This window comes from Lynx canadensis, chromosome D2, assembly GCF_007474595.2.
Source record: "Lynx canadensis isolate LIC74 chromosome D2, mLynCan4.pri.v2, whole genome shotgun sequence".
NCBI lineage: Eukaryota > Metazoa > Chordata > Mammalia > Carnivora > Felidae > Lynx > Lynx canadensis.
The window spans coordinates 29096355-29117889 of record NC_044313.2 but is presented as its reverse complement, the minus strand read 5'-3'; the positions used below and the strand labels follow the sequence as shown (position 1 = coordinate 29117889).

At 38.5% G+C, this 21535-nt stretch overlaps 1 protein-coding gene across 1 annotated transcript in view; it reads left to right on the top strand.

Annotated features, from left to right (window-relative positions):
• The window catches only part of ENTPD7 (ectonucleoside triphosphate diphosphohydrolase 7), a 45888-nt gene extending 25139 nt beyond the window's left edge, over window positions 1-20749 (top strand). Inside the window, exons 6-13 of the mRNA XM_030335204.2 lie at window positions 1184-1287; window positions 4068-4124; window positions 7989-8122; window positions 11617-11783; window positions 13959-14283; window positions 16336-16421; window positions 17245-17406; window positions 18854-20749. Coding sequence (XP_030191064.1) covers window positions 1184-1287; window positions 4068-4124; window positions 7989-8122; window positions 11617-11783; window positions 13959-14283; window positions 16336-16421; window positions 17245-17406; window positions 18854-19085 — 1267 coding nt within the window. The 3' untranslated portion in view covers window positions 19086-20749. The remainder of the gene's footprint in view (window positions 1-1183; window positions 1288-4067; window positions 4125-7988; window positions 8123-11616; window positions 11784-13958; window positions 14284-16335; window positions 16422-17244; window positions 17407-18853) is intronic.
• Window positions 20750-21535: the final 786 nt, after the last annotated feature.

Sequence of the window (21535 nt, the reverse complement as noted above, 5' to 3'; positions counted from 1 at the left end):
AATAGCCAATTGGAAACATATCCAATAGGGAGAGCAAAATAATCCCTCTTGTTCCCCATGTAAAATTCTTATTGTAAGAATTTAATATGTATAACAACGAGCTATTTTAGAAATTGTATTTGACAGTATATTGTAAAATTATTACTTTGTTTTTCCTTTTTTTTTTTTTTTTTTTTTACAAAATGTTTATTTATTTTGAGAGAGAGACAGACAGAGAAAGTGAGCGTGCACAAGCTGGGAGGGGTAGAGAGAGCAGGAGAGAGAATCCCAAGCAGGCTCTATGCTCAGTGCAGAGCCTGATGCAGGGCTCGATCTCACAACCATGATATCATGACCTGAGCTTAAAGAAAATTATTACTTTAAATATATTCTTTACTTTTAAGTGTTATCATTCTTCACTAAGTCATGCTGAGCCAATAGAATATTTTTCTAATGAGTTATTTTAAAGATCCAGGATAGTTGCTTTTGTTTTTAACCACTTTCTCTAGATTCATATTATTACTTCTAGCTTTGTTTCTTTGCTTTTCTTTAATAATACCGATAGCATAAAACTTGAGAGGAGAAAATAACCCTAGATACTAAGATTCAGACTTTGTCCCCAAATTGTTATAACCTTTGGATTTTGATCCTGATTTGGGTTTTTCAAATGATAAGATTTTTATAAAGAAACAAAACCCCAGCCCTTGAAATATATAAAAGGAGATTAAAAAGTTCATTGTCAGTTTTGTAAAGGATATTAATTTGTGGATCTAACAGTGCTTGTTGTGTGGTAATATGAGGTGTTGTTTCTGTATTGTGTAAGATCTGAGGATAAGATTGTGTTCCTTAGTCTGACAGCTTCCCTTCATAGTAGTTAGGAATCATACAATTATGAAACTGTGCTTCCTGCCACTTATATATACTCAGCGTTGTGAGAGGCACAGAACTGTGGTCTCATCATCTAATACTATTTGAATTATAAAATTACACAAAGAAAAAGTATTACCAGTATCATATTGCCTTTTAAGTGGAAGGATATACTTTGGAGGCAGTTTAAACCTTTAAAATCAAGTGAAGTGCCAAAAAGAAGCATGGCTCAACTAGTGGATGGACTATGTGAGCAATGAGGTAGAAGTGCAAGTTGAAGCTAATTGTGAGAAGAGTGTTTAACGATTAACTTTTATATTTTTGTTCTTTCTTGCAGAAAGCAGCTGGCTATCTTGGGTGATCTGGTGAGAGATTTACCTCTGGAGTTTGACTTCCTCTTTTCACAGTCTCAGGCAGAAGTGATCTCTGGGAAGCAGGAAGGTACTGGGCCTTGAGGGGTGCACTCCTTCAGCTCCTAGCCAATCATGGCATAGTCTCTCTGCTAGGGGTGGGGTTAGGATTACTTTATATATTTGATTTTTATTTTTCTTCGGGTAATTTTCTTGATTCTGTCATATGTTTTTTTTTAAAATTATCATTTGCATATTCTGCATTGGTGTCTGTTATAGATTGCTGCTTCTGGAAGTCATATATTTATATTTATTTTTAACTTTGTGCTAAGTACTGTGTTTATAAGAACATATTAGTATTTAGTGATGATTCCAAGTGAGTATTTGGTTAGCTAATTGTAGTTTTCAAAACATAAGTACTTTTAGTCTACTCTTACTTAATTTCCACGAGTAACTTCTATAATCACTAACACGCCAATAAGCAAGGACCAACCAGTGACAACCACTAGCCAAGTTCCATAACTATATAACACTGCAATTCCCATGGCCTCTTCACTAAAAAACCCTGAATCACCTGTATCATAAATCACCCAATCACCCGCACCATTAAACTTAAATACAACCTCAACCTCATCTTCTTTTAAAATATAACAAGCAGTTAATAATTCTGCTAACACCCCATACTGGGGGTTGTACTGAGTTTGCCAAATTCTAATGTAAAGCAAATTATTAAAGTAAGGGGAAACGTTAATAGGGGATGATCATTATTTACTTTTCTTTTGTTATGGGCTCTCCTTTTATTGCGTTTATTTTTTAAATGTTGATTTATTTATTTTGAAGGAGAGGGAGCAAGCAGGGGAGGAGCAGAGAGAGAGGGGGAGAGAGAATCCCAAGCAGGCTCCATGCTCAGTGCAGAGCCCAACTCAGGGATCCATCTCACCACCATGAGACCATGACCTGAACTGAATCCAAGAGTCAGAAGCTTAACAAACTGAATCACGCAGGCACCCCCCCCCCCCGCTTTATTGTATTTATTATGAAGTACTGATACTTCCCTAAAAGCTTGCACTGCTGGGTTTGTAGTTTTGAGGTAGAATTGAATATATGTTCTCGTGTGGCCCAAATGTGGCCTACATGACAAATTATGTTTCCATTTCTTGAAAAAGAGAAAATCTTCTGTGCATTCTGAATTTTTTTAAATGTTTATTTATTTTTGAATAAGAGAGACAGAGTGTGAGTGGGGTAGGAGCAGAGAGAGAGGGAGACACAGAATCCGAAGCAGGCTCCAGGCTCTGAGCTGTCAGCACAGAGCCTGATGCGGGGCTTGAACTCACGAACCGTGAGGTCATGACCTGAGCTGAAGTCAGACGCTGATTATCAACTGAGCCACCCAGGCGCCCCTCTTCTGTACATTCTAGTTGCAGTTCACATAAAGGAAAAGATTTACCTTTTCAATTTCAGTATTGCATTCTCCAGTTCTAAAATTTTCATTTGATTCTTTTTTATGTTCTCTTCCTTTGCTGAGACTTTCTTTCCGTTCATTGTAAGACTGCTCTTATTTCTTAGTTATATAGCTGCTTTAGTATCTCTGTCTGGTAATTCTGACATCTGTGTCATCTTGGGGTTGGCATCTTTTCCCTTAGGAGTTGAGATTTTCCTAGTTCTTTTCATGCTAAGTAATTTTATATTGTATCCTGGACATTTTGAAAGTTATACTATGAAACTGGGTCTTGTTTCAATCGTAAGGAAAATACTGATTTTTCAAAGCCTTGTCACTGCTATTTGGGTTTGTACCATTTGTGTGTCACCCAGTGGTCAGTCTAAAATCTGGGCATAGCCCATACAAATGGAGTGTCTAGCCAGTACGGTTCTCAGAACCTTTGGTATATTGTTTATGAGATCCATGCATGTGTTGCTTGGCTGTGAGCCCAGGAGTTCATACATCACTTTATTCCTTACTCTCTGTGATCTCCCCAACACTTTCTGGTTCCCTGGGGCTCACTTTCATGGTCCTGCAGTTAGAAAGCCAGGGCTTTAATTTGCCTACTCTGCCATACATTTCCCATGATTGCATCTGCATCCAGGGCTAAATGGTGGAGGACATGGAGAAAAATCAGCAATAGGGATTTTCTTCAGTTCTTAAGGCTGTAGCTCCTCTAGTCAGAGAAGATTCATATCCTTCACAGTTTTAGGCACCTGCCCAACTTCTACCTCTGCTGTTGCAGGATTGCCTGGGGTAGCAGAGAACAAAATGAAGGGAAAAAAACCCAAGGGATTTTCCTCCATTCTTTCGGAGCCTTTGGGGTCTCTTTTAATGCTCCTTGGACCAGAAAGCAAGGTCTTGAAGTTCTTTCCCTCCACACCTGGATGTCCTTTTGTGTTTCAAGCTGCTTTTGAGTCCAGGCCAGGCAATATCTGAGGGGAAAATATGGGACACTCACTACAGGTTTGGTGGTACTTTAACTTCTGATCTCTGACTCAGTGTGCCTCTTATTATTTCCTTCCAGAGTTCTCACAAATCTGCTCCATATATTCCATGCAGTTTACACTGTGTTCGGTGGGATGACAGGATAGAGTGTGCTTACCTCCTCTTGCCCAGAGCCAGAATCCAAGATGCACATTTTTTACATTTGTTTTTGCACATTAATTTAGAAAACGCAAATTTACACATTAATTTAGACAATGCAAATCATTTTAAAAGGGAAAAGCATCACAAGATAAGAGATTTTGAATTCATACACTAAGAGTATGGAATAAAATACTATCATCACTTTTTTCCTAAGAAAAGGAGGAAAAGAACAGCCCTGGGAGAGGTGTATACATGGCAGAGCAATAGAGAATTAAGCATGGGCTTTTATGTTTCTTACCTAGGAGTTTATGCATGGATTGGAATCAACTTTGTTTTGGGAAGATTCGACCATGAGGATGGTGAGTAATGTTGTCATCTTAAGACAGTTCTAAGGACTGAACGAAGGTTTATGTTGTAACCTATCAGTGTAATATAAGTGCCACATTTGAGTTATTTTTATTTCTTTTTTTTTAAAAGTAAAGATGCTTCATTTTCCAGTCCTACTTTCCCTTCTTTTATTTCTTTTTAAATTTTTAATATGGAAAGTTAGAAACATTTACAGAAGTAAATAATAATAAAATGAATTTCCATGAGCCCATTACTCAGACTCAACACTAATTAGTGGTTGGTCAGTTTTTTGGCTCCACCCTCCCTCCATACAACACAGATTTTTTTCCTTTTGGATTTTAAAAAGCAAACCCCAGACATATCATTTTATCTTCTTGTACTTCAGCGTTTATCTCTCACCAATGAGGAGCTTCAAAACAACCGAAATATCCACAATGCCATTCTTAAATTTGAAAAAGTTAACAATTTCTAGTATTGTGTAACATCTATCTAATACCCAGGTAGAGACTTCCTTTATTGTATCAAGAATATTTATTTGTAATTGTCTTGTTAAAATCAGAATCTGAACAAGGATCATAATTACATTTGATTGATAAGTTTCTTTATAACAGCTTTCCCCCTCCCACCTCTTTTCCTCAAATCATTCATTAAAAACACAAAAACAAAACTGGCTCACTTGATAGAATGAAATTACCACATTCTTAATTTGATTGACTGAATTTTTGTGGGGTCTTAAACATGCTTCTCATCCCTCCTTATGTCTTATAAATTGGAGATTAGATACAGAAGCTTGATTAGACACCGATTCAATTCCTTTGGCAAGAATAAATAATAAATAAAGATTGGCACTAAGTGTTTCCTACTACATCACATCAGAAGTTTTATAAGGTCTGCTTGTCCCACTTCAGTCACATTAAGACTGATCAGGTTTCAGGGTTCAGGTATTGTCAGCCTGATCTAATCTATTATGAAAATTCTCCAGCCACTTTTCACTTAATGGTTATAGTAGCCAATTGTGATTGTTGTTTAGATTCGTTTTTTCATTAGAGGTTGCAAAATAGTTATTTTTCTAATTCCTTCATTTCTTCTGCATTTAACAGTTGGGGTTTTTATATAACAAAATTTTCTTCATTAACTATTTGATTATCCTGGAATACAGTTCTAAATGGAAAGACAGGATAGATCTTTCATTCTTTCATTTATCAAGTTTTTGATTAATGAGTTGATGTCCTAGCAACTTCCAAAGGTAACTAGTGAAGTTTTTTTTCAGTATCATTATGAGTTTGTAGATTTTAATGTGTTTGATGCATCGTAGTCCATTGCATCATCATTCTTTTCAGTGCTCAAATTACACCATCATTGGCCAGTTGGAGCACCTATAGGTTGGCTTCTGTACCTTTTAACATCCCAATAGTCTTTTATATTTCCCTTGCTTTTTGGCACACTAAGGTATATTCCATGCTTGTCTTGTATTTTTTCTACCTTAGACCTAGCATCGGACATTTTTTAAGGAGCCCTGGTTTCTTTTATTGGAAAATGATATTTAGAGACCATGGATGCCAGGATTGCTTATTGCTCCTAGATTATCCTTACTTCTAGGCCCTTTCAGTACAGAGCTAGAAAATATGTATTTTTAGAAAGAGAAAAAGAAATCATGATAGTTCCAATTCATATTTAAGATTATAAGGTTATACAAAGAGGTGAAAAATCCATACACTGAAAACTGTAGAAAACTTATGAAAGAAATTGAAGAAGGCACACAAAAAAATCGAAAAATATTCCATGCTCCTGGATTGGAAGAACAAATATTGTTAAAATGTCCATACTACCCAAAGCAATCTAAATATTCAGTGCTATCCCTGTCAAAATAACACCAGCATTCTTCACAGAGCTAGAACAAACCATCCTAAAATTTGTATGGAACCAGAAAAGACCCTGAATAGCCAAAGCAATCCTGATAACGAAAACCAAAGCTGGAGGCGTCACACTCCTGGACTTCAAGACGTATTATAAAGCTGTAATCATCAAGACAGTATGGTACTGGCACAAAAACAGACCCTCAGATGAGTGGGACAGAAGAGAACCCAGAAATGGATCCACAAACATACGGCCAATTAATCTTTGACAAAGCAGCAAAGAATATCCAATGGAATACAGTCTCTTGAGCAAATGGTGCTGGGAAAACTGGACAGTAACATGCAGAAGAATGATCCTGGACCACTTTCTTACACCATACACAAAAAATAAACTCAAAGTGGATGAAAGACCTAAACGTAAGACAGGAAGCCATCAAAATCCTAGAGGAGAAAGCAGGCAAAAACCTCTTTGACCTCGGCTCCAGCAACTTCTTACTCAACATGTCTCCAGCGGCAAGCAACACAAAAGCAAAAATGAACTATTGGGACCTCATCAAACTAAAAAGCTTCTGCACAGCAAAGGAAACAATCAGCAAAACTAAAAGGCAACCGACAGAATGGGAAAAGATATTTGCAAACGACATATCAGATAAAGGGTTAGTATCCAAAATCTATAAAGAACTTAGCAAACTCAACACCCAAAAAACAAATAATCCAGTGAAGAAATGGGCAAAAGACATGAATAGACACTTCTCCAAAGAAGACATCCAGATGGCCAACTGACACATGAAAAAATGCTCAACATCAGTCATCATCAGGGAAATACAAATCAAAACCACAATGAGATGCCACCTCACACCAGTCAGAATGGCTAACATTAACAACTCAGGCAAGACTGCGGAGAAAGGGGAACTCTTTTGCACTGCTGGTGGGAATGCAAACTGGTGCAGCCACTCCAGAAAACAATATGGAAGCTTCTCAAAAAGTTAAAAATAGGACTACCCTATGACCCAGCAATCACACTACTAGTTATATATCCAGGGGATACAAGTGTGCTGTTTCGGAGGGGCACATGCACCCCAATGTTTATAGCAGTGCTATCGACAGTAGCCAAAGTATGGAAAGAGCCCAAATGTCCATCAACAGATGAATAAAGATGTGATGTGTATACACACACACACACACACACACACACACACACACACACACACATCTACAATGGAGTATTACTCAGCAATCAAAAAAAAAGAAATCTTGCCATTTGCAACAACATGGATAGAACTAGAGGGCATTATGCTAAGCGAAACTAGTCAGAGAAAGACAAATATATGACTTACTCATGTGGAATTTAAGATATAAAACAGATGAACATAAGGGAAGGGAAGCAAAAATAATATAAAAACAGGGAGGGGGACAAAACAGACTCTTAAATACAGAGAACAAACTGAGGGTTGCTGGAGGGGCTGTGGATGAGGGGATGGGCTAAATGGGCAAGGGGCATTAGGGAAGACACTTGTTGGGATGAGCACTGGGTGTTTTACATAGGGGATGAATCTATAATCTCCTAAAATCATTATTGCACTATATGCTAACTAACTTGAATATAAATAAAAATAAATTAATTAAAAAAAGATTATAAGGTTGTTGCTTAATATTGTTGAGTTTATACCTGTATGTTTTTTTCTTTTATGCTGAGTATTTGTTCCTAAACATATTAATATAAACATTTATTTGCTTTATTTCATAACACGTTTAATGGCTTAAAAAATTATTATCAATAAGACTACTACAATGCAGTTTAAGATATTTATTTGCTTCTGTTGTCAGTAAGATACATCCTATAAGGGATATAGTAAAAATGTTACTTGAAAGAATTCTCTGTAATACATAGTTGATACAGTGAGATTAATTTATTTCAGTTTGCTCTTCATTTTTTAAGGGATTTCTATTTTGATTTTTTTTTCATTTTTGATTTGTTTTTTAATTACTAGGCCTTTTCTTTTCCCTTATTTATTTCAGAATCAGATGCTGAGGGTCCCCAGGAATTGGCAACAGGGCGCAGAAGGACAGTAGGGATACTAGATATGGGAGGAGCCTCTCTCCAAATTGCTTATGAAGTTCCTACCTCAGCCTCTGTCCTTTCTCCGAAACAGGTATTTTACCTTTTAGGGATATTGGGTTGCTACAAATGCCAGTATTTGGGAAAGAAGGTCACTGTTTTTTGACTTAGACCAATTTGCATGGGTCCAAATATTTGTTCAGATACTCACTAGCTTACATTATCTTGGTTAGGTTACCTCTCTGAGCTTTAATCTCCTCCTGATGAAAAGAGAATAATAATAGTATCCACTTCATGAAGTTGGGAAGATGAAATGACACCATGTGTGTAAAGCACTTGACAAACTTTCCAACATGTGCTAAAAGTTTAATGTATTTTAGCAGTTATACTCCCTGTCTCCTGGGACTGCTAGAAGATTAAACATGATAATTCATATAAAGCCCAGAGTACAGTATTTGGTACATACTTGTTCATTAAATGTTATTTCCTTTCCCTTACTTGTGATTCCATTCTTGTGCTTCTAAATTCCTTACCTGACTAGAATGTAAAGAATATATGTATCCTGAGGAAAGAGTTTTATCATAGAGAGGAAAAAGAGCTGCAGACAGTTTTTAAACACCTGTTGTGTGCAAGGAATGAGACATATTGTACTGCCCCCAAAAACTTATTATAATCTATCAGTGAAGACAGCCTGTGATAACAGGCAGACTATGGAAGTACTAAAATTTGATCTAAACCAGGGTTTCTCATCATTGGCACTATTGACAGTTTGAGCTGGATAAATCTTTGTTGTCGAGAGCTGTCCTGTGCATAATATGATGTTTAGCAGCATCCCTGGCCTCTACCAGATATCAGTAATGTCCCCACTCTACTCGTCTACTACATGAATGGGAGTCATGCTGGCTTCCTGGAAAGTAAGGTATTTACCTGGGCCCTGGATGATAAGTAGGCTTTTGCATTTGAAGGTTGAGGAAGGCCACCTTTATGGAGGAAATAGTATGCACAAGGGCACAAAGAAAGCAGCAAAGAGCTCAGAATGTCCAAGAAACGTTGAATAGCCTGTTGTAGTATAGAATTTTCCAGTATAGTAAGTCTAGGAAGATAAGATGAAGTTAAATTGTAAGGAGTTTTGGGTGCTATGCTAGGGAATTTCACTTTTATTTCTATAGATGGAGGAGAATCAGCAAAGGTTTTTGAGTAGGGCAGTCATATGGGCCTCAGTTTCATCATCTATGAAATAATTAAATTCTGAAGGTCCTTTTCAGCTCCATTATGTGACTGATAATAGATCCAATCTGTTTTTTTAGGAAAATAATTTTGTTGTCTGTATGAGAAAGAAATGTAGGTCAGGGAACCTTGGGTAAGAGGTAATAAGGGCTGAACTAGGCAATGTAAGTGGAAATGGAATGGAGGGCACAGATCTCAGGGGTATTTTGGAAAAAACAAAACAAAACAGTGTAATGTAATGGTGTGGGTAGGGCAGAGAGGGATACCGAGTGATGCTGAGGTTCCCACCTAGATACCTGGTAGGGTAAGGAATTCAGTCACTGAGAGAGACCCCAGGGTAAAGGGTGGGTTGATGCTAAGCAAATGAGTATGGTCTGGAAGTTTGGGTGAGAACAATTTTCTGGTCTCTAGCCCAAGTCCTTGTAACCAATGAATTCAGTTTTACGTATGATGAATTTGAGATCTCTGAGGAGCATATATGCCTAAATATCCAGCAAGATTGTTGGGAATGTGGGTTTAACAATCAGAAGGGGTCTGTGCAAGGGTTGGAAATTTGGGGAACGAGGTTGTAAGACATTTTAGTCTTTATTTGTTAGTATGTAGTCAACAGGTAAAATGAAGGCATTGTTCATGCCTTTAAGGATAAGTGGAACTTATCCTTAAAGTCTTTTTTTTTTTTTTAATTTTTTTTTTTCAACGTTTATTTATTTTTGGGACAGACAGAGACAGAGCATGAATGGGGGAGGGGCAGAGAGAGAGGGAGACACAGAATCGGAAACAGGCTCCAGGCTCTGAGCCATCAGCCCAGAGCCCGACGCGGGGCTCGAACTCACGGACCGCGAGATCGTGACCTGGCTGAAGTCGGACGCTTAACCGACTGCGCCACCCAGGCGCCCCTATCCTTAAAGTCTTAAATAAAGGACTTTTTTGTTTGTGCAGATTTAGAAAGCAACACTAATATAGAAAGTATACTTGCAAGCAACAAGTTAGATGTAGCCTGGTAATATAACGGTCTTACAGATGGATTTTAGAGCTTGGTAAATAACGAAAGGAACAATGAGACAAAGTACAATAGTGCTTTAAAAAATATAAGTAATCCTAAGTGCCTAAAGTGTTTTTTTTGGTACAATTCACAAAGTTGTGCACATTCAAAAAGTAATGCAACCACCACTATCGAATTCTAGAACATTTTCATTACCCTGAAAAGAAACCCCACATTCATTAGCAGTCACTTGCCATTCTCCTCCCTCTAGCTCCAGCAACCACTAATCTGCTTTATGTCTCCTGTGGATTTGCCTCTTCTGAGTACTTCACATAAATGGAATCATACAATATGTGACGTTTTGTGTCTGGCTCCTTTCACTTAGCAAAATATTTTCAGGGTTCATCTCTGTTGCAGCATGGATCAGAACTTCATTTCTCTTCATGGTTGAATAACCATATGACCATGCCATATTTTGTTTATGCATTCATCAGATGATGGACTTTTGGATTTTTGTTTCCAGTTTTTGACTATTATGGATAATGCTGCTGTGAACATTCACATATACATTTTTGATTAGTCATACTTTTCAGTCCTCTTATATATATACTTAGTGAAATTGCTGGGCATGATAGCATTTTCATTAATTAAAAATAAATACATTCAAAACAATAATTTAATTTTACAACAGTATGTACAAATATATGTTACATTAAGCACATTAGAATGTGGGGGTAGGAATGGGGGTGAGTATGAGGATAAAAGGAAGTAAATAGACAAAACAGAAATGGGGCTTTGCCATGGTAATGAGCCGTGAACTGAGGAGTATGATTAACTCAAACCATGGACTGAAGTCAAAAAAAAAAAAAAAAAAAAATAGACCATCTTTTCATTAGAGGTACTGTAAAATGGAACTTTCCCAGTCCTAGTCCCTGTCATAGAATACATTAAAGCTTCTTGAATAGAATTGTAAAAACCCATAGAATAGGTCTCAGGATGATCTTCCAAATTCCTGAAATTTATTTTTATCAAAAGATTTTTTCTTTCCTGATGATAAAAGTAGTACGTTCTCATTTTGGCAAACTGGAAAATCTGAAAAGTACATGCAAGAAAATGACATTATCTGTAATGATTCTGCCTTGTATAGAACTACAGATCCTGTTGTTGTCTCTAATTTGGTATTTAGTCTCTGTACTTTTTTGTTCAGGCTTGTCATTTTGTGTCTTTGTTGAAAATAATGTTATGAGAATGAAAGAATGCTATAAGATATTTTAAAGGGTAGTTACAGCACATGAAGACTGGTATATTGGTAATGTCATAGCTCTCTGTAAATCAACCAAAATGAAAATTCCCTTTTTTCTCTTTACATTGTACTATAGGAAGAAGAAGCAAAGATCCTGCTGGCTGAATTCAACCTGGGCTGTGATGTGCAACACACTGAACATGTGTACAGGGTTTATGTCACAACCTTCCTGGGTTTTGGAGGCAACTTTGCCCGGCAGCGCTATGAAGATCTTGTGCTGAATGAAACCCTTACCAAAAATAGGTACTTTGGACATGGGGATCTGTGCCTCTGAAATAGAATGTTGTCAGGGTGCAGATATTAGGAAGAAATACTCATATTCTACTAAGATAGGTATGTCCTTGCTTCCTCCTCCTTCCTGACCACTCTCGTCAATGGGGTAGTGTCACTACTAATAGAGACCCTCCATTGGTATTCCCACTTGGTCTAGGTTAGGGTGCATTCTGGTCTTTGCTCTTAGGACTCAGAAAAGTATAGCAGCTTACTGTGGTGATCTCTTGCCGTGTCCTTTTTCAGAAATGGTATCGCAGGATAAGTGAGGCTAAGTTATTAATTTACAATGTGCAGTATAATGTAGTTCTTAGCAGTTCCCTCTTGGTAGAAGACATATTTGTTCACTTACAGTGGAGTTGCATCTTACGTGGGAGTGAGGTTCCATAGTGCGCATAAAAGATAAAAAGCATGTGAAGTTAGAAATAATCTTCACATTGTTCTCTCATTAAGTCCAGAATAGCCAGTTTTTCCTGCAGCGTGGACAGATCACTGATTCTTCATTTGGCTACCACATGAAGTATTTAGACCATAATGTACAAATAGTTGTGGGTTTTTTTTTTCTTTAGTATTTAAAATTATTGTATCACTACGTACGTTGAAGGAAGTATAAGACAGCAGAGGTTTTTTTCACCATAAAATTACTTACCCCATTTGTTTTGCTAGAAATACTAACTTGAAGAAATACCGCTATTGTATTAATTACAATTATGAATACAGCGATTTGTAATAATTGGTCCACAGCAGTTGTCTTATTTGGGACCATAATAAAGAAAATACTGTCTCCTGATTCTTTTTTGTTTTTGTAAGTCTCAACTACCAAGAGGTCAAGGTGTTTTAGGAGACTCCTGTTATACCGGGTGATGGACGAATGCCTTAAAACCAAGCAGTGTGTTTGCATTCTGAAAATACTCTTCAGTCTGTACAGATGTTGCTTGGGCTGTGGAGCTCAGATCGCTCCTGCTGGCAGTCCAAAGAACAATTATGAAAGTTTTACACCAGTTTTGTTGTGTTCCATCTTTGCTAGCTGCTGTGTTTCCTTTTCCATTTCCTTCCTTTGTCGTTTTGCTGCCCTTTTCTCTTTGTCTGCTGTTTCCTGCCTCAGAACTTGCCAGGCTGTATCATGGCTGCCACCATGCATCAATATGTGCATTGGTATTTCTTGCCAAGTTCCTAATTGAGAAGACTGATCATTCATCTTGTGTAGCTGCTACTCTACTAGAGAAACGCATGCTTCCTGGGATGTCAAAATGTAATGGTTCTTTCTTCTTAATATGACTTTCTGAGTTTTTTTAATAGTTGGTGTCACATCCTTAAAATAGGTTCCAATTGTTCCAGAACATTTTGTTGTGTTGCCACGTTCCCAATCCTGTCTGTTTAGGAACTGATGAATAATTAACTGCAGTTGACAAAGCTATTTGGTCTCCACTAATTTCTGTCCTCGGCCAGATTTAATCTCTTCAGGAACGGGAATATTGTTGCTGGGCAAATGCAGACTTGAAACAGCCAGAACCATGTAATGGCCAAGATGGGGATTAGAACTTGCCCCAACCTGTCCCTCCCCACGTGGGGCCAGGCAGGTCCTTCCTATGGCCAGCTGTTGTCACTGACCACTGACACATCCTTCTCCTCAGGAAACTCCTCCAACCTTCTCTCTTTACCTTCTCCCAGGTGTTTTGCTAAACGTTAGAACCACACTCAGTGTGGTGAGATCTTGGCACTTCTAAGAAGCAGTGTAATGAAGACTAGATTGAGACCAGCAGATTAATATCTCTAGTTTCACTATACATTGGGAAATATACATGTTGATTAAAAGGTTGAACAAAATTTGATCACTGCCATATTTCTCTCCTTATCTTCCTCCTTCCTCCCTTCCTTCCTTCCTTCCTTCCTTCCTTCCATCCACCCACCCACCCACCCACCCTTCCTTCCTTCCTTCTTTCCTTTGTTTCTGCTAAATTGAATTTGCTTAAGTTAAATGTTCATGTGTTGTGACTGCATGGTTGATACTCCATGCTTGTTTCTAGGGATGCCATATAAAACAAGATATCTGTGAAGCACATTCTTTGACCAAGTTTCTTATAGGCATTTTTTAAAGAGGTTGAATACATTAGTGATGTGTTTTGTTTGTTATTGTCTTTGTGGCAGGTTGCTGGGCCAGAAGACAGGTCTGAGTCCCGACAATCCATTTCTGGATCCCTGCCTGCCCGTGGGACTCACAGATGTGGTGGAGAGGAACAGCCAGGTGCTGCATATCCGAGGAAGAGGAGACTGGTCTTCTTGCGGGGCAATGCTGAGCCCCCTGCTGGCTCGCCCCAACACCAGCCAGGCCTCGCTGAATGGAATCTACCAGTCACCAATTGACTTCAATAACAGCGAGTTCTACGGTTTCTCTGAGTTTTTTTACTGTACAGAGGATGTGTTACGCATCGGTGGCCGTTACCATGGGCCAACGTTTGCCAAGGCTGCTCAGGTAAATTATTTATAGTAAAGATGATTCATACCAGCAGCAGCCGTTTCTCTATGCCTAACTTTGTGCCAGATGCTGTGCAAAGGGCTTTGTATGCCTGATTTCACTGATTTCTTCACAGGAGGAGCTCTGTGAACCTTCATTTTACAGATGAGAAAGTGGACTCAGAAGTTAAGGAGCACACTGTGCTGTACTATCTTCTAGTTCATTAAACTTAGGTTTCCATGTATGTCCTGATCACCCAAATTATCACCCAGCTCCAAAATCTTTGTGGTGGCTAATGGTTTTTCCTCTAGCTTTCCAGTAATCTTGTTTAATGTTTGTGGTCAAAAGTGTCATCCCCAGATATCTTTCCCCTCACTTGGTATTCTCAGTTGTAATGTGCTTTTGGAAATGAGGTCACACAGGTGGGCAAGTCCACTTTGATTTTCTTGGTTTGTCAGGAGGCCAGAGTGGTATATAGAGCCACTTGGAATATTAAAAAGATATTGGGAAAAGCAATGTCAGGGGTACTATTTAAAACTAAAATGCAGAAGAAATAAAATTTCATTTAGAGCATATATAGGACATTAGCAGCTTATAGGCTTAAATCATTAGTTACCTGAACAGGTAAAAGTTTCTCTAGCTTTCTATAGCTCCTTTAATTTAGATTCATCTCTGAAGGTTTGCCTGTCTTTCTGATCTTGTAGAAGAGAGACTTATGGGAAGAATTTGACCTTGTATTTTATTCTTTTCTTTCTGCTTTGTTACAGTTCTCTAGGGTTCTCTGGATAGAAGACTTCCAATTTAATGGGGCGCCTGGGTGGCGCAGTCGGTTAAGCGTCCGACTTCAGCCAGGTCACGATCTCACGGTCCGTGGGTTCGGGCCCCGCGTCGGGCTCTGGGCTGATGGCTCGGAGCCTGGAGCCTGTTTCCGATTCTGTGTCTCCCTCTCTCTCTGCCCCTCCCCCGTTCATGCTCTGTCTCTCTCTGTCCCAAAAATAAATAAACGTTGAAAAAAAAAAAATTTAATAATGTCTGTACTATGTGTATTATTCTGTTCCCTGAAGGCAGTCCCTAAGAAATATTGAGGAAAACCTGGTTTGTATTTGTTCTTTCCTCTCCAGCCTCCAGGAATACACTTATATTCCTTTTCCTTTCTAGCATCTAGGGCTGCCTAACTGTTCGTGGCCTACGTCTTTCTCTCATTTTAAAACTTCTTCAAATTCTGTTCCCTTGAACACCAAAGGGCTCAAGTTACTGCTTACTCAAATTGCTAGTGGCTTCATATGTTCTTTTTCCCAGGTGAAAGAGTTAATTTTGTTCCCTTACTTTTTTTTTTTACTTTGACTCAACTGTTATTTTCCCAGTGATACCTTCCCTAGCAACCATATCCAAAACTGCAGCCCTCCCCAATTTCACCTATTTCCCTTTCCTGCTTTATTTTTCCATGAGCATTTATGTCATGTAACACACTCTATATGTAAGTGTGTACGTGTATACATGTCTTATGTATGCATGCATGTATATGGTTATTGTCTGTTTTTTATCACTAGAATGTGAGCTTCATGAGGACAGAAAGTTTTGTCTGTTTTCTTCACTGCTAGATCTCCCTGGCACCTAGAAAAGCACCTGGCACAAAGTAGACATTCAGAGGAAAGGAATGGTTCTTTGGGGAGAACTATAGCAGGGGAACAGGCCAGTGGTAGAATTTGACCATTCTGTTCCATCTGCTTTACTTCCTCATCTTACATAGTGTAGAATGAGGCTCCTTTTGGCTTTGATGTTGCTATTTCTGGTCCTAACCTTACCCCTTTCTGAAGCCAAAGAGGCTCAGGAGCCGTGTTGGGCTGGCTTTGTACTGGACTTGAGGTGATGGGAATAAAAAGGAGACCCTCAGGAACCTGTGTTCTGGCACTTGGCTTTGCACAGTGTCCAGGGAATGAATGTGGTATTTCTGTTTTCCTTTGTCAACTAGTCACCCACAAGTAACTTTAGACATGGAACAGCTGAGACTGTAGGGAAATTAGTTGTGCTTTAATTTCATGTTCCTCTGTTTCTCTTTGGTTGTTCCAGGATTACTGTGGCATGGCTTGGTCAGTCCTAACTCAGAGATTCAAGAATGGTCTCTTTTCATCACATGCAGATGAGCATCGACTCAAGTGAGTAGCTTCCTTTTTTCCCTAAGATTGGCCTGAAAACGCAGATGGCAGATTATGAGAGAGAGAGAGAACAAGCAAGAATACAGATGGAATTTTCTGTTGAAGGAGAATCAAGAATTTGATTTAGATTTTGATTTTCTGAGTGATAAGGGCCAAAATAGTGAGCCTATTTTAGTGAAGCCAGGGAAAACCAGGGTTACCAAAAGGCTCATTCCAAATGGTTTGAAATCAAAAGTGGTGTTTTTTTAAAGCTTTTAATTAAAATATTGAACATGCAGAAAAGTGGAAAGAACAGTAACATAAATCCTCACCCAGCTTCAACAAATACCAATATTTTGCCAGTTTGGTTCATCAGTCCTCCCATTTTGTAAACATTTTAGTTAATACATTTTAACCATAAACAAAAATAGAATGGTATAATGAATTTCTGTATACCTATCACCCTGCTTCTCTGCTAACAGCTACCAACTTCTGTCAAATCTTATTTCATCTCTTTTCCCAGCCTCTTACCACAATTGGGTTCTTTTGAAACAAATCCCAGACATCATGTAATTACAGCAGGCTCCTTAAAAATAAGGACTCTTATAAAAAGAAAGAGAAAAACACAGCAATATCATTATGGCATAAAGGTGTTCCTGCACTTTTGTGGTAAACATCAAGATAAGGTAGGCTCAGATTTGGCTCCACTTAGAGGCGAGGAAGGTGAACTGGGGAGAGAGATCCTTTTTGACATCCAATGGGAGTATGTGGAAAGTATTCTTTCTTCTTCTTCTTCTTCTTCTTCTTCTTCTTAAAAAAAAATATTTATTGTTTTGTCACACAGATATCAGTGTTTTAAATCGGCTTGGATGTACCAAGTTCTTCATGAAGGATTCCACTTTCCCTATGACTACCCACACCTGCAGACAGCCCAGCTGGTATATGACCGAGAAGTTCAGTGGACACTGGGAGCCATTCTGTATAAAACACGATTCTTACCCCTCAGGTAAAGTGGACTGAACTGGCATCGTGAACTTAGAGGATATTGGTGTCTCAGAATAGGTTTCTTAAGTGACCACTGTCCCTCAAAAATGCATCCAAATTAACTCCCTTTATTACTATCCCATGAACTATTATTACTAACCAGTTATGTTGAAACAGAAAGAAGGTTGAGAATTTAATCCGGAGTCTGTTCTTTAGCTTCGCAATTTCAGGAATGCAGTTTTGTTTATGCATAATAAATCATTCTTTAGGATTGAGCTCTTACTAACCAGTTCTAAGATTCTTACTGATAAACCAAAATTCATTCTTAGGTTATTGTAGAAAACATCTGACTAGAGAGCTAGGGAATGCTGGCTGTATAGAGCAGTCTTTCCTAATGGGTAGAGTCACTCTAGACATCATGTCATTGACTTGGAAGGCTTTTGGTGGGCCAGAATTTAGAACAAAGCACACAAGATGCTTTTAGGGGGGTATTGTCACTAAGCTATGATAGCCTGATGTCTTGCTCTATGTATATAAGATATTTGGGATAATGTTTGGGTACTCTCTCCCCTGTATTATTTCGGATAAACTAAAATGAATTTTTAATCTTTGCTGCCTGTTTCTTTAAACCCAATATTGTCAGAAACCAGGTAGCTGATAGATGTGAGAGAAGTGGGGAGCTGGAGAGTACGTGCTCTAGATGAAGGGCTGACTCCTATCATGCGGAAGTGCTGTCCCAGCATCTGCCAGTTGTCATTTGTCAGGACAAGCCAGAGATCCATATTTTATAAGCAGCGTTTCAGTTTGGAGATTCACATTTAGAGAAAACACTGCAGGTCGAACCAAACAAAAACGGATCCAGTATCTGGACCTCCAAACTGCAGCTTTTGTTCTAAGCAGGCAGGCTCCTGCACTTTGGTTTACATGTCTCCTCTTTTTTTTCCGGATTATAAAACAGTTGATCAGGCAACCACTTTCTTTAGATATATCCTAAAGAAAGCACAGGAAGCACAGCCAATTTTTTTAAGGATTTCAATACACTCTGATTTCTTGATTGGATTTAGGGACCACCCTATTCTTGTTAGAACCATAGTTACAAACTGTATGTATGTATTTACAGAATGGCATGGGACCACTGTTAAGACAATCAGTATTATAGATGATCAGTCTTATCTCACTGTTCACTTTTTTGTCTTCTCATTTTGTCCCCATTCTGGAGGACGTAGGCCTGTGAGGAGAAAGAAAGTACAGGAGGAATCACATAGGCCTGTGAGGAAAAGAAAGTACAGGAGGAATCACATAGCAGTCCTAGGGCTAGAGACATTCTTCAGCTTTGCTTGCTCTGTGGAACTGGTATCAGCATATTTGCATGAATAGAATAAATGATATAACATCACTGGCCTTTTAAATCCGCATGAATGTTTTTCTTTGAAATTAACGTTACTTGTCACCTTCAAACTCTTGCCTAGGGATCTACGGCAAGAAGGTGTCCGGCAGGCCCATGGTAGCTGGTTCCGTCTCTCCTTTGTCTACAACCACTATCTCTTCTTCGCCTGTATCCTGGTGGTGCTACTGGCCATCATCCTGTACCTTCTGCGGCTACGCCGGATTCACCACCGACAAACTAGAACCTCAGCTCCATTGGACTTGCTGTGGATTGAGGAGGTGGTGCCCATGATTGGGGTACAGGTAGGGCCATGAGGCCGGACAAGGACATAGAAAGCTCGAGTACCCCAGGGTTGCTGCCCATTGACTTCCACCACTTTCTTGTACCGGCCTCAGATGCTGCTTTGCCTGACCTTGGGATATTTGGCCTTGGAATTTCTACCTTAATATCTACTTTAATTCCTTCTCAGTATCCAGGTCCTCTTCTCTAAGAGAAACCGGAATTTAGTCTGTGAAGAACTAAATAATGAGAGTTTGGTGCTAACAAAGAGGACCAACCTTAGTCCAACTGAAGCATGCTTCTACTCCTTTATCTGAGAGGTCTAGTGTGTTCCTGGCATCTAGACTTTCCCCCCTTGCTAAAGCATGAAGTTTGACATTCGGCAAACTGGAAGCCTGGTTGAAACCAAATTTGGAGCATCTGATACAAAGCCGAAGACATTCCAGCAAGTGCAGCAGCCCCTTCTTTCTCTGTAACAGAGATATCATTTATGTGGAGATCCACACCCTTTCATAGGGATCCAAGATATTTGCATTTCGCTGAAACAGATATGAACTTCCAGGCAACCAAAATAACATAGTTTCTTTGCTTACTTGACAAAGAAGCCGTTATGAGTGTGGTCCAAGATCCCTGACGCAGTGTTGCTGATGTTGATTATTATATGATTTTAAAAGGGTTTAGAACCCCTTCTAAATGAATGGTCAATCAAAGATTTTGACAGTATCTTATGTGATACCTGGTATGACCAGGATAGAAAACGTTTCTATGACTATATGCCTCACCGGCTGTTTGGGCATTAATTTTTCTTTTTGAGCCTTAAGTGTGCTTGTAAGATGGAGAAACTGATAGGGTTGGAGATCTGGATTTGTCTGGTTTTAAGTCACTGTCTCTAGGCCTATTTTTATGAGCCCCATTACAGGAAAACAAACAAAAAAAAGAGTTCTTTTATTTCACTACGGTCAATATGTAGTTTGGGAAGGGGGGTGTATTTGTTGTTTTTAAAGAAAGGAAGAACAACAGTATCAGGAGAATGGGCAAAGGCAATAAAATCCAAGGTCTTAATTTATTAATGTTTTCCGAGAAATAGAAATTTTCCCAATTTGACTCTTGGAATGTCTGAAAAGAAGCAAATTCTAAACTTTGAAAAACATAGATATATCTGTTAGTAAGCCACGTGGCATCTTTCGGAACATTTGTAAAGAGTTTGCTCAGTCACAGACCACATTTCCATTAACGAGGAGAGAAGAAAGCCATACGATTACATTTTAATCCACTACCCTTCAGGAGCTTTGTTCCTCCTCTACATGTAGCCTTTAAATTGCATGAGGATTTCTTTTTCATCAACTCGCATCTTCCCCTATGGGATCTTCTTCATACTTCATCCTTCCCTGTATGCAGCCTTGAATGTCCTGCCCAAGAATATGCTCCCAGACTTGAAATAGCTTTCTTTTCTGTCACTTTATTTTTACGATTAGATGAGTAGAGGGAATCATCTCTGCCTTTAATGGGGAAAAAGTTGGAAATATTAAAACATAAATTTCCACACTGGGAACCGGAAGGAATTAAATGCCTCATAAAACAGAGAAAAATAAGCCGAGATCCTCCTAGAAATAAATTGAGATGAATATAAGTATGCTGTTAGTTGGTAGGTGAAGAGATGATGAGTCTTAAATTGTTTTCAAATTAAATAAAAATGGATCTAGCAAAAGAGTCCTATAGTTCCCTGTGGAAATATTTTTTACTTTTCATTAGGGTTCATGTCACAGCAATTTCCTTTAATTTTTAAGACTTCTAAATTTCCTTGATCTTCTTTGACTTCTTATCTTTGTGTCACTGCAAGTGAGCCCTCGCCTTGTGATGGCTGCTTATAAATAATGTCCGAATGTGTTTTTTGCTAGCCAATGCCTCCTGAGGTACTCTTTCTTTTTCCCTCATCTTGGTTTCCAAATACTATATTTTGGTTTTCTTGTAAGATCTGGTCAATGATCTTGTCAAAAGCTACCTAATTGGCTAATAGTGATCACATTCGTGTGCTCAAAATTTAGCTGAAGCAGGGAGGAGGTGGTGATGAGTCCAGTTTGAAAGCTCTTATTAATGAAGTTATTCTTCCTCCTGGTTATAACATTTGTTAAGCATTTAGTGTGTATCATATACTCTTAAGAATTTGTGTATATTATTTAATCATTATGACAGCCTTTCAGATTGATACTACTTTTTGTGTTCTTTTTATAATTGAGAAACTCAGGATACCCTATGCTTATCATTTTTCAATGTAAATGTATTTCTTACTCTTAATTTATTCTAAATAGTTTTTGAGTTTTCGTTTAGTGTATTATATCCTGTGTATTACTTTGATCTTATGGGATCTGGGCTTGTCCTTGTTACCACGAGTATGACTTCCCAGAAACCCATGGTAGAAATGTAAGAAGCACAGATTTTTACCATATCCCTCAGAAAAACTAATATTTGTTGTTGATATTGGTTC